At 38.8% G+C, this 14,432-nt stretch overlaps 1 protein-coding gene across 1 annotated transcript in view; it reads left to right on the top strand.

Annotated features, from left to right (window-relative positions):
* LOC122809688 (von Willebrand factor A domain-containing protein 5A-like) overlaps positions 1-12,389 on the top strand; it is a gene marked incomplete in the record, with an annotated part of 1,061,360 nt that extends 1,048,971 nt beyond the window's left edge. The window contains 1 exon segment of the mRNA XM_044081364.1: positions 12,334-12,389. Coding sequence (XP_043937299.1) covers positions 12,334-12,374 — 41 coding nt within the window.
* Positions 12,390-14,432: the final 2,043 nt, after the last annotated feature.

The following is a 14,432-nucleotide window of genomic DNA, read 5'->3' on the forward strand; positions in this document are numbered from 1 at the left end:
CCACTTGCCCTGAAATTTAACTTCTGTCTTGTTTGCGTTTCTGTTTTCCAAATGTATTTAGTTATGTTCTACTAGACTTTGGGTAAGACCACTCAGCCATCAAACTGGGAAGTCGGTCTTTCTGTTCTACCATTGTACCAGAGATTAATAAAAGTACTCGTCACTGCTACCACATACTACTAAGAAAATAAAAAAGTAATTATATCTGGATGAACAGTAGTTATATTACACTAATTATATCTGCACAAATAGTAATTGTATTAAAGTGATTATATTTGCATGAGCAGTAATAGTCTGAAATAATCTAGTCCATGCATTTGGTTTTATTCCAATTTATAAAAGTGCTATAATAAAAATGAATCTTATTGCCATCTGTTGATGATTACTTTATACAACTGGCACATTTGTTTTTATTTGATGATACCACTACTAATAATAATGATGATAATAATAATTAGTAATAATAATAATAATAATAATAAATTATTTAGCTACATTCTGAGTATGCAAATGATAGAAAAATGCACATTGTGTCACAGCTCAGATAGAATCTTAAAAGCATTTTTATTACTAGTAGCAAAATACATTACTAAGAAGTGAATATCTCACAACTACCAACTCAATTAGCAGCCCCGTATACTTTCATTTACTCCTTAATAAGGATAGAATTGTAGATGTTATTCAAGTTTCACTGTTGCAGTCATTACATTTGGTTATCTGCCTGCAGGTAGCCCTCAGCCAGCCTGAATACCAGACTCCTGGATCCCTGCATCGGATGCTGTCTCTTCTTCCAAGATGTCAGGTCATCAGGGGTATAAAACATGCAGCCGACACCATTACATCAGTCTTTCTTGCCATGCAGTGCCCAAAGCAGAAGCAGTTTGCAAGTACCGGTCGGCTGACTCCTGAAATTTTTGTTTTCGAGTTTCAGAACCGAAGTCTTCGAAAAAAGCTAAGTACCCCATCGGGGATCCTTTTTCTTGCTCTTAAATGACGTCAGTAAAAGTTAACAATTGTCTTACCTGTGGAAAGCTAATACCTCATAAAGATTTTCATTCGTACTGCATTCTCAGGACCTGGAGTCAATTATTCCTATCATTCCTTGTATAACGACAGAGTTCCTTTGGTGGGCAGAGGCCTGCCACCTCAACAAGGGGCTCCCTTTCAATCTACCCCCGCCACAAAAACCCTGACTACAGACATATCAAACTATACATGGGGGGCTCACTTGGCAGGGCGGTGCATTCAGGGCAAATGAAACCCAAGTCAGATGCACCTGCATATCAACCAAAAAGAAATGTTAGCTGTACAGAATTCCCTGACAGCCTTCAAGGACCACATCCTTCCAGGACAATTATTGGTAAAGGCAGACAACACCACAGTTATGTAGTACATAAACAAGCAGGGGGGAACCCACTCATGCCCTCTCTGCAGACTAGCCATGGCTCTGTGGAACACAGCCTTGAGCTACCAAGTGCACCTACAAGCTGAATTCCTGCCAGGCAAGCTAAATTCACTGGCACACGACCTAAGCGGAAATCTCATGGACCCATACAAATGGAAACTGGAACCAAAAATATTCAACCTCTTGAGGAACAAATGGGGGACTCCAGAGATAGACCTGTTTGCCTCCCCCCAGAACTACCAATTGGACAAATTCTGCACAAGGACTCCCCACAGTCAAGCTTGGAAAGTGGATGACCTGTCCTTTACCTGGGAAAGCCTCTTGGTTTATGCCTTTCCCCCTCTACCTATCCTCTCGAAGGTTCTGCTAAAGATCAAACAGGACAAACCAAGGACAATTCTTGTTGCACCAGACTGGCACCACCAGCACTGGTACCCCCTCTTGTGAAGCATGATACTGCTGAATCCATGGCATCTACCTCAGACACCTTCCCTGTTGTCCCAGCAGGCAGGCTAGATTCTGCACCCTCAGCTTCAAACCCTGAACCTTGCAGCCTGACTAATTCCTTGAGCTCTTCAATAGCATCCCTCAGTAAGCAGGTGCTATAGGTCATTCTGGAAGCAAGGAGACCTAGTACTAGAAAATCCTATGCTGAAAAGTGGAAAAGATACTGTTCCTGGAGCCAGACCCAGGGTGTGGGCACTACGGTGCCCAGTTTACCTCATATTCTTCAGTACTTAACAGAAATGCTCCACAAGGGCCTATCCTTCTCGTCAATTAAAATTCATGCCTCTGCAATTTCAGCACATTATAATACTGAACCTCCCCTCTTCTCTCATCCTCTGTTAAAGCAATTCCTCAGAGGGGCTAAAATGTTAAGACCCCCCCTCCAGGCGAGCCCCTACACCAGCCTGGGACCTTAACTTTGTATTGGAAAAGCTCACTCTCCCTCCATTTGAACCAGCTGCTACTGCAGAGTTGAAATTACTTTCTTGGAAAACAGCCTTCCTTCTAGCCATCACTTCAGCAAGAAGAGTGCCTGAATTACATGCCCTCATGGCAGTGGAACCCTTCATTATCTTCCATGCAGACAGGGTTTCCCTCAGGACCAATCCTTCCTTTATGCCCAAGGTGGTGTCTAGTGTGGCCCTAAATCAGTCCATTCATTTGCCTACCTTTTTCCCTAATCCACAAAACAAAGGAGAATGAATTCTGCACTCTTTTGACATGCACAGACAACTTTTATTTGACAGGACTAAGCCTCTCAAAAAATCTGAACAGCTGCTAGTTGGCTTTGTTTCAGGGGCCGAGGGGAAGGCCATTTAAAAGCAAACCATTTCTAAGTGGATATCCCATTGCATTCATTTCTGCTATAAGCACCATGGAAAACCTACCACACAGGGTATAAGATCACATTCCACCAGGGCTGCATCTACCTCTACAGCCTTTCTCAGTGGGGTCCCTACCAGGGACATCCTAGAAGCTGCTACCTGGACCTCTGTTCATACCTTCACCAAGCATTACCATATGCCTATTTTTTCTAAATCCAGAGCTGGTTTTGCCACTGCAGTGTTGCAGGGCTTAATAGTTGGTCCTAATGCTCTCTAACTTCCTCCTCCCTTCCTTAGCTTTGGGAATCAACCAAAATGTAATGACTGCAACAGTGAAACATGAAGGACATAGTACAGTTGTGTACACTTACTATAAATGTAGATGCTCGAGTGTATTCACTGTTGCAGTCCTGGTTACCCTCCCTGCAGCCCCCTGACTTCTCTTGGCTCTACCTTTCCTTCTTGCTCAGTGTATTTGAGCTTTCTGGTGTATTTGCTTTTTGTTGGAGGTGTAACATAACATATAATTGCTTCCCATTTTGGGGGTACCTGACATCTGGGGCAAGAAAAATTGATGTAATGACGTCGGCTGCATGTTTTATACCCCTGACGACCTGACGCCATGGAAGGAGAGACAGCATCCGATGCAGGAATCCAAGACTCTGGTATTCAGGCCGGCTGAGGGCTACCTGCAGGCAGATAACCAAATGTAATGACTGCAACAGTGAATACACTCGAACATCTACATTTATGGTAAGTGTACACAACTGTACTTTCTAGGTATGCAATAGCAACCTATTTGATTTAAAGACAACCACCTAAAGAAAAGGTGGATTCAATATCCTGCGTTTACCCTGTTATTTTTGAGTGTAATTTATGTTTATTATTCATCTTTCCATAAGCAAGCATAGAAATATGTGGTTCAGCTAAAAGAATATGTTAGCAATTGGCATAACATGAAATAGCCAGCAGAAGAAACATCTTAGTCTAGATAGTTTGTCCATCTGCCTATCTCAGCACGGCACCTGCCTCCCAAGTGCCATTATAGTGCTCCAAGACTGCCAAACTGATTTAAAAACATCAGCTGTCTTTGTTTCCACTGTCGAACTGCCCATTTAAATAATTATCTTCACATATCGATCTGTATACAAAGATCAGTACTTTCTCATTTCTAAACCTGTGCTGCCTTGATCTCCTGGTCTTGATCCCCTCTTATATCACCGTTAGTGACTCATATAGTCATCCTCGGGTCTACTTCATATGACCTAAATTTCATTTGACTGAAATTCATTTGACTGAGACCAAAACACTGACAGTTCAAAATACTGAAAACTCATAACACTGACACATTAAAGTAAAAGGTATATGCCCTTATCCCCACTGTAGTGTGATCCTGGAGTTAGTATATATAGTTGGGGTGTGTGGGGGGCACAGCCCACCACATAGTTTAGGTAAATACTGTTTTCTGCAAAGAGTTATTCATTGCATTTATAAATATCCATATGTATGGTTTAAAATGTGTAAAGTATGTGGGGGGGCTAAGCTGCCCACACCCCCACACCCTCCTAACTATATATACTAACTCCAGGATCACACTACAGTGGGGAAAAGGGAATATACCTTTTACTTTAATGTGTCAGTGTTATGAGTTTCAGTCAAATGAGTTTTCAGTATTTTTAACTGTCAGTGTTTTGGTCTCAGTCAAATGAATTTCAGTCAGATTAAATTTAGGTCATATGAAGTAGACCCAATCATCCTCGGCTAATGTAGACAGCTTGATCTGTGATCATGGTGAATCCTGATGAAAGCGAGGAGAATTTCAAGGTACCTATGGTTAAGCTAAACTCTTGGAACTGCCATGCAAATGTTTACACTCTAGCCAGAAAAGCATACACATAAAAGTATTCACACACTTGGTAATCAGCATACTTAGCAATCAACATTGCAGACCCCTTTATGTTGGTGCTTGTAGCAAACTGTTGAGAGAAGGAGTTAGACTACATAACAAAAATCTTTATGACACACCAAGAATAGTGGTTTGAATTCTGGTCCCTCTTATGGGGTCATGGCCTTTGTTCTAGAGGCAAGGGCAGATATTTTAACCTGTGAAAGAAAGTGTTCCTAAAAGGCTACTGACAAATAGACAATGTGCCACACTGATGGCCAAATAATTATTAATGAAAAGAGCCCTTCAGCATCCATGATCCCATGATCTGAAGCATAAATTGCTCCTGTTCATGAATAGTCTAGAATTATCTGGGTACATTGAAACCTTCAGGTTAAAATTCTGAAACTACCAAATTTATGAGGTTATAATAATCAATCACTGGCTCACAACTTTCACATTGTTAAATATTGTTGCCTCAGAATTCCAAGACTTAACAAATAAAAACTTCATTTTGCATCTGGTAAAAAACCCTACTGAAGGACAGGACGTTCTTGACCTGATTCTTACAAATATTTCCACCTCTTGCACTAGTATTACCTTCCCCACTGAAGTTCTGACCACAAACTTGAGCTTCTCTTTTAAAATCCCAAAAGCTTTTACTGTAAACCCCACTGAATTTCAAGACTACAAAAGTACAAACCTCTACCTGCTCTATGATGAACATCAAAATTCACTTATGAGTGTACCACCCCTGACTTTGATACAGCAGCAAGCTTCACAAATGAACTCTATACCCATTTACAAATGTATAATGATAGCAGTCCCTAATTAATTATTTTTAATTAATTATTAATAATATTACAGGAAATACAAAAATAAACAACCCTGGTGGTCCACTAGCATAAATAAACTCTACAGCAAAAAAGAAACTCCTTAAATTCTATAACAGATCCAAGGTGATCTTCTCAAGGAAAATATCAAAAAATTTCACAAAACCTGAAAATGCCAGTGCCATTGACTTGACGAGATAAAGCTCTTATTTGAAAGCAGGCTATCCAGGTTTGAGAGTTTGATTAGTAGCTTGGACATTTGAGGCATTGTCAGGGAGGACTGGCTTGCCTCTCCTGGGAGGGAAGGAGGGAGGACTACATGCATGAGGCACAAAAAGTGATAGGGTGCCCCCATCAGATGAAAACCATCCTGAAGTGCTTCTGGGGGTCTGAGGGTTGGTCTACAAATGTCAGCTCCTTGCACATGTGAGGAGTGGTTTGAATGCTGTCACTCACTGCAAGCTCTACCCACAGGGTATTACTGTAGCATGCACATAGAAGTTAAAGTTAAAAAGTAGACGCCCCCCCCCAGCAGCAATATTATGCTGCACTGGGATGCCTAGATTTCCTCATTGGCCATAAGCATGGATTGGAGTAAGTCTAAGGGGTAGTGTGGAGATCCTGATGAACTGTATGAATGAGGAAACACACAGGTGGAGGCTGCTGGTCAGCTGTGGGGGTGGGGTGAGGGGTAGCACTGATAAACAAAAAAAATGAAAAATACCGTCAAGTCAATTAATTGAGTGAATGAAAGAAAGCTGGCCTCTGAATCCAAAGACAATTATAAATCCTTCTCTACTTATGTTACAAAACTAAGAAGTGATGCCCTACTTTGCTCTGAATTTATTCATAATGATACCTCATATTCTGACCAAGTAGATATTACCAATATGCTTGTAAAAAATGAATGCCAGATTCACCATGAAACTTCTATCCAAAACCCTGAAGTACATGAATTCCTAACTTCCCAATTATCTCTACAAATCATCTTAATGAAAGCGCTATCCAAATCCAAAAATTTTTCTCCATGGGACCTGGCAATATAACTGGTTGCTTAATTAATTGTGTATTACATACTCTTGCAGAATTGGTCCTTAAAATATTTAACCTAATTTTAGCTCCTTGTTTTTATTGCTGATGAGGGCACACCGCAGTAGTGATGCCCCTCCATAAGAGTGGCCCTGCAGTTGACCAAGGTAATTACAAATCTTTCAACCCTAAAACCTCATCTGCAAAGACATGGAATGCATTCTAACTGACCTCATAAACTACAATATCAAGATTCTTATTAGACTTGACCCCCAACAGTTTGGCTTTGTCATGGAATAAATCATAGGTTCATATGTTCATAGGAGATTATTAGGCTAAAGGCTTAAAGACCCTTACAAGCCTAGCCAATATAAAGTGATTTTACCCAATATATTGCTCCTAGGGACAAGAGGATGGCATGGATTTGTACCTGTGCTTTGAGTATCTTATAGATTGCCCCTGCCCATAAAGGACATAGGTACTACCCCAGGTGTGAATTTGTGATTCCCCATCCATTAATCCAAATTCCTTTTGAAGAGGGCCATTGAAGGGCTCTACTTAATGTGAATAGGAAGCCTATCCTGCCCATTAAGTCTGGTATACTTCTTTTAAAACGTTACAAAGGCTGAAGATGGCCTTCATGCTGTACACACAGTGTATTTGACACCATTTCTCATGATAGCATCATACAGAAGCTAAAGTTCTTTCATATATGGTAATACATATAGCAAACTGGCTAAAAGACAGAGCCTACAAAGTGTGTGTTACAGGTGCCTCATCACAAAGTGTAAAAAAAAAGTGACCCCAGGGCACAGTGCCAATACTTTTCTTTTTTAGTAATTACTTTTACTTCTCAGATCTCCAAGAAGAGAACCAAGACCTCTGGCTAACAAAGTATGCAGTACACTCCAAACTGGGTGTTGTTAAATTACCCTATGACACCCAAATCCTCTAAAATGAACTCTCTGTAATAAACTATTGGTGTACTAAAAATTGGCTCATACTAAATGTTATGTGGTATAGTATCATCACTTGTGGTAGAAACCCATCTACTTACCATACTGTGTAGGCAGCACACAACTAAAAAGGAAAATAGACCTAGGGACTTTGGTTGACAATATTTTCTCTCTTTCTCTTTCTCTGTCTTACTCTTTCTCTCTCTCTCAATTATTGCCTAATGTCCCTGAGCTATTAAGAAAGGCAGGAAGCATTATCCCTTTATTTGATTTCTTACAGACTTTTGAGGGAGAGATCACTGTCTTGCTTGCCATGTAATTTAAGACCCAGATGTCCTGGACCTCCTCTATCTCTGCAAGTCCAATGGCTCCACCAAAACTGGAATGAGTAACCTAAATCTTCACCGACAGATAAATAAAACACAATGAAGGGACAGATTTATAACTCACCACTTCCCAAACATATAGATAACCTTTCCTTGCATGTTAAGCGGTGTGACTCACTATCTTCCTTTAAACATAACGTAGATGACTTTATGGGTATCCATAAACTTACTACGTGTTGACTGACATGGTGCTGGAGAAAGTAGGTGTGGCAATGGCAGGGCCACCTTTCACATGACTGTTACTCAAAGATGTATTGTGGGTACTGGCAAGGCATAAATTGTCATATGACTGAATAGCTTTGGAATATCTATGAATCTATAAATTAGATTTCTGCAGTAAATAAAAATGACACCTGTGATATGCTTAAGGCTCCTAGGTGGTGAGACATTTCCCTATAGTACAACAGGCTGGGAACACATTACTGATGTGAAATTCTGCTGCAGAGATATATCACTGTCACAAATTCAGTGCAAGTATAGAGAAGAATACAGCACCATGTTCACAGGGGAAAATAATGACCTTGGCTCCAAGGCACCTAAAGATAACAGAAAGTATGGCAGGCAGCTGCAGGATGTCCAGTGGGAATGTCAATGGCAGAGAAAATGCACTGTACAGTGGCCAGCGCCTTTATTAATGGTGTGTGTGTGGACCATTACCCAATTTGCACTGGCTAGGGAATAACGTCAAAAACACAGACTAGAGCATAAGTGTACTACAGTAGTACACAGATTTTCCTCCGTGCTGCACCACACTTCGACATGTTGTAGTTGCATAACGATGTACTGTACACGAAACACAGCACATATTACTTACCCAGTCCCCATGCACTTTGTTATTCAAGCCATGGGCATGGCACTGTGTGTCTTTCTGTGCCTGCAGTGAATTTGCAACAGCCAGATGTCACTGCAGGTGAATGTTACTTCAGCCATTTATCCTCAACTAAATGTACTGTACCTCAGCACCTTGCAGCCTGAACCCAGGTGTGTAGCAAGTATAGCGATGACTATTAGATACGTAATAGCAGAACTGTGATACTAACATGACCATACAGAACAGAAGTATCAGTACAAATGAATTCAGAGAGTTACAAAAATGTAAGAAAGGTTCTGAACAAACAAGGGGCCTACTAGAAATTGTGCATGTTAACTGTCCAGCACAAGATCTGTACACTTAAACTGGATTTAAAATATTACTGAAACCATGCAGCTAACTTTAAAGTATGAGACAGCTAAAAGAAACTACAAAACAATATTTTATCTAAAGTTCAAAAAAACTGCAAAATAATTTTGTGGCTGCCATTTTCTGACTCATTTGCATTTCCATGTGCTCCATCCGGCATTTCTGCACTTCTATTCAAATAAGCATGTAGGTGTTTTTCTCTTAGCCATGTTTAATTTAAGCAGTAGTAAACAATATATATAGTTCAAGTAACAAGGAAAAATGTCAAAATGTGTTGAAATTAAACATTTTACACAATATTGGAATATTCAAAAAAATGTTGTCCATTTTAATAAAATTCACAAATTTTTCTGAGAGTATCACTAACAGATTTTACTGAACACGTGTTTCCTTGTAGAGCTCTATATTATGATAGAAACATATGTTGAAAAACTCTGTCCATATACTTTAGATTCTAATCACAAGTTCAAAACCCACTTCTATTCTGCAGCATTATTTATTTATTTATTTTACATTTGTTTAATGGAAAGTCCGACTTGGCATGGATCCCATTTTCAGCAGAGGCCCTGGGAGAAAAGCTCCATAAAGATTAGTACAGCAAATACAAGAAATACAATACACATGTTAATAAAGTACAGTATAAAGTCAAAAAGTTAATAAGGTACAGTTTCAAGGACCAGAAAGGAGCAAAAAGTAAATATACTATAAGGAGCATAGTGTGTTACAATAAACAATAGAGTTGAAAGGATATTTTGTTCTGCCACTGTAGTATAAAGACTGTAGTACAAAACTGCTGGAGGGCTGCCTATTCACTAAGAGCGTTAATAAACTCCCAGAATCAAGGATAACAGACACCAAACTGTCAGCATCAGTCTCTCCAATAATGAAAGCCACCTCTTTGTGTGTGTGTGTGTGTGTGTGTGTGTGTGTGTGTGTGTGTGTGTGTGTGTGTGTGTGTGTGTGTGTGTGTTTAATGAAATGAAAATCTTCACAGCCCACCCAAGGGCTGTTTACAGTGACACGGGAGGAGTGTCCATGCTTCTTGTATCAATCCCTGACATGATACAACTAGTCCTTTGTGTTCTTACTTCTATATAAAGTCTTACTTAGTGCCGTCTCTTGTACATCCACTGTACTTCCCATTTCCTGAATGCTTTGCACTCACCTTGTTGAACCATTGTAAAACCTTTTTCTTTAAAGAACTGGAGATATGAGTTCCCAACTCAGATGACAATAATGGAATAAAGAAAGCATTTATAGTATATTTGCATGAGTTCATTTGTTCAGTATTGACTTCTGCCCAAATGCCCACAACCTGGTCATTTGGTAACACTTGGTACCAATATTGCTCAAGAAGACAAAAAATGTTAAAAACTCTGCTACTGCTATTCTGTAATTCTGTCCCAAAAGATGATTTCACACAGTGACTATGAAATTGCTATCTGGGGTGGACCTATGCAATGACAATGCTGTCATTCATGTGGTAGTTCCACAATTATTCATACCTGCTAGCCATATGATTTAGTACAAAATTTTCAAACATTTTTTAACAGTTTCTCAGTCTTCAATGTTTAAGTCCAACATATTCAGAGTGCCATGTCTGTGTGTGTTTCATTCACATACTGGGAAGTTGCGTTTTCCCTACACTATCTTGAGAGTTGATTACTCACAAAGTTTGCAAATCTGTCTCTCAAGCAGGATTTTTGTTGTATATAATAGACTCATAAGATGGGTATATTGAAAAGTGAGAGTAACAATACTTAAAAAAAAAACCCTCCAAACCTATAAGCCTAACTTTCAGTAGGCAAATCTATTCTCTTACTGGTGGTAATTTTTAATGGTTTGATCTGCAACTTATGAAACAACTATATATTCAGATAATAACAGAAATATGATGGAAGCTCAGGCTGCTAGGCTATCAGACATTTCCCTGCAGTACATTTGGTTGGGACAGGGTTCAGGCTGCTAAGCAGTGAGACATTTCCATGTGATACATTTGGTTGGGATAGGGTTCAGGCTGCTAGATGGTGAAACATTTCCCTGCAGTAAATTTGGTTGGGATGGGAGTTCGAGCTGCTAGGCAGTGAGACATTTTCCTGTGGTACATTTAGTTGGGGGCTCATAGCTGAAGTGTAAGTGAATTAATGTAAATGTAGAGACATATGGCTGTTGTAAATTTAATAACAGCACAAAGAATGCCAACACAGAGAACCATGCAGCACTATGCTTACAGCTTCAGTAACCCAGTGCATGGGGCAGTGGAAGTAATGTCTGTTATGCTTGGTGTACACTACATTCTTATATAGCTACAGTATGTAGAAAAGTACTACAGCATGGCATAAATCGTGCATGCTGTTGTAGTCACACTTATGCTCTAGTATGTGATTAAAGTAACCTTCTCTGGGCACTGTGAAAGGGGTAATGGTCCAACATCAGATTAATAAAGGCATTACCCATTATATACTGCACTTCACTGGCACTGACGTGCCCATTGGGCATCTGTCTCAAAGTGTCTTATGGTCCATTGGCACTGCTTTCCTCCTGTACATGGTTATCGAAGCTCAAACATATCCCTAATCAAATATACCACAGGAAATGTCTCACCACCTAGAAGCCTAAACCCTTCAAACCCAGAATAATATATTTTCCAGTCTGCAAATATCCCACAGCTAATCAGTTAGAAAAGATACAGTAACATCTGGAGGACATTTTAATGATTTTTTTTGCATTGTTGTATAAACAGAATAACAGTTGAAATGGAGTTCTTTATTTAATAAGATTTTTGCTGCAAACCATCACTTGATTTCAACGACAGTGCAATTTACTGAGTTACCAGTGTTATAACACTGTGGAAGTACCTTGATTGTTATGTTTGGTTGTTTTTGTCATTGGAACTCCTACCTGACGAGTAGCAAAGAGTTTAAATTAAAGTGTTATTTTTTCCATAGCTGGGTAGTATATTGCCCCCCACACACACACATAAAAACTGTGAAAACAAGAAACTGCTGATTCTGCTGTACACCTCAGGTCAAAGGTCCTTATTCCTTTCTTTCCAAATAAGACCTACTACCATCATTTTCTACTTAAGATGTAAATGCAGTAAAGATGCAGTTTAAGTATTTCCAAAAATATTTTCAAATATATGTATCCATACTTCTGGCTGTCAGGGCAAATCATGTTTTATCCATAACAGATAAACCAATAATGTCTTCCTGACTTAGCTGGATAGAGATGAATAAATGATTCCTGATATAAGGTAAATTGCAAGAGAAAATGTTGCAAACATTCTAAGTATCTGTTAGTAATATTGTTTTGACTTTATGTTTAGATACAAAGGAACTGGAAGATGAAGGTCTCACAGGTAAGTAGACATGTCTTGATAGTTAAGAATAACAGTGAAACAACAGATTTATTTAATTTAGTTTCAGAAATACCACACAGCTTTTATATTAACCATTCAATAAGTAATTACTTTCCCTTACTAAATGTTATTGCGTAACATTATAAGTCCTGTGTATAAAACCCTAATACTCCCACACAATGCATTGTATTACACAGAATGCTATATAAAGCCCATTCAGGTTAATAACCCTGTAGTACAGTGCAACTAGATTGCACAAGACTCCTTGCATGATCTTGCTCCATTTCATACTACCTACCTACTCCCATATACTAATTAGCAGTGGTAGAACTACAGGGGAGAACAGGGGGCATATGCCCCTCAAATTAAACTGTGTGCCCCCCCCCCCTTTGAGATCGTGGTCCCTGGAGCTGGAATTTAAAAAAAAAAGAAAAACTATTATTAATGGAATTTCATTTTGTTTCTCTGGCCTTAGTGTGAAGTAAATGCTCCAGTCTGTAGACCTGGAATATTATTTATAAACCAAAACAAAATATTTTTGTAGTAATTACATTTAAAGTCTGTGAATGGAAACTCAGCCACAGCATGACTGTGGACTGTGGATCGGCCAGTGATTAGTGGATTGCCTGTCTGCTTAAATGTAACTCTTTCCTGACTGTCTACAGAGTTACACACTCAAATGACACTGCTTATTCAGTGTTCTGTTATTATTTAATATTACAAAAAATAAATAAGTCATTTAAAGCAAGTCAAAGCAGGAGACTTGGTCAGACAGACTTGACTTCACTTTGGTACTCAACAGCGGCATTCTTGGCAAGACAAATTGCAAAGGGGTTCTTTGTTATATATGTGTGAATATATATATATATATATATATATATATATATATATGTATTTCGGTTTATAATCTAGACAAGGACTCAGTGGGAGATCGGAGTCAGATACTGAAATGGCAAGTGGCAGCTACAACAACAGCAGCACAGTCCAACGAAAGCTATATGATTATATGAAGAGTAATTTTAAGGAAAAGAAAATAAACTATAACTATATGCTGTAACAATTTCCAACAGGCTACCCTGCATGCAGCAACAAACCCTGCTTCCCCCATCCAGTCAGTACTCCTGTATACAGTGTTAAACTTTGAGTCAAAGTAACCCAAACCCAAATGTACACGATATTCTGCTGTGCTCGTAAAAAAAAAAGTAATGGTCCATTTATCTGATTTAGGAGTGGGGACTGTCATTAAAGAATTAATACAGGTTGGGGATTAACTTACTCCATATGTAGAAGTCCCCATCTGTCTTTAGTAAGAATTGATTTCATCTCTTAACTTTTTTGTTTTCTTACTGAAGATGCAGAATTTTGGACAGACAAATGATAAAGACTCAAATAACAAACGTAGTAAAAAACAAAAAGGTTTCAAACAGCCACTCGCAAGAAACTACTTAACGTATGAAAAGTTTATTACAATTGAACATGTTTTCGTCACTCTACTAGAGAAACTTCTTCAGAAATAAAACAACTACAATGTTGCAATTCATTTTAAAAGAGGCCGCCTTGAAGTAAATGTGATAGCACTGGCCAACCAGTGTTCAACATTTGATGAAAAAACACAAGCTCTAAGAGGCAACGCGAGATTTAGTGAATAGTTTAGGTATTTAAAATTATCGATTACATAGACATGTATACTACCAAATAGTTTTTCCCACGTAAAACGCTGAACAATTTTTACAACTTACCAAATAAATAATACTTTGCTAATGGAGAGAATTGGCCCCCGTCCAGTAATTGTTTATAAAAGGGCAGCTAATTTGAAAAGTTTACTAGAAGCTAAAAAAAATCTAGAATTAACACGAGGTTACATGGTTCTTTCATTTGTGGGGCTTGTAATATGTGTAAACATATAAAAACAGGTAGTGCCTTTGAAATTGAGGATAAAAAATATCACATCTCGCATAAACTTAACTGTAACTCTAAAAGTATTATTTATTTGGCAGGTTGTAAAAATTGTTCAGCGTTTTACGTAGGAAAAACGGATTGCAAATTCTGTGAGAGAATATATGAAC

The sequence above is a fragment of the Protopterus annectens genome, chromosome 8.part0 (genome assembly GCF_019279795.1).
Source record: "Protopterus annectens isolate FY-2018-M chromosome 8.part0, PAN1.0, whole genome shotgun sequence".
Classification (NCBI taxonomy): domain Eukaryota; kingdom Metazoa; phylum Chordata; order Ceratodontiformes; family Protopteridae; genus Protopterus; species Protopterus annectens.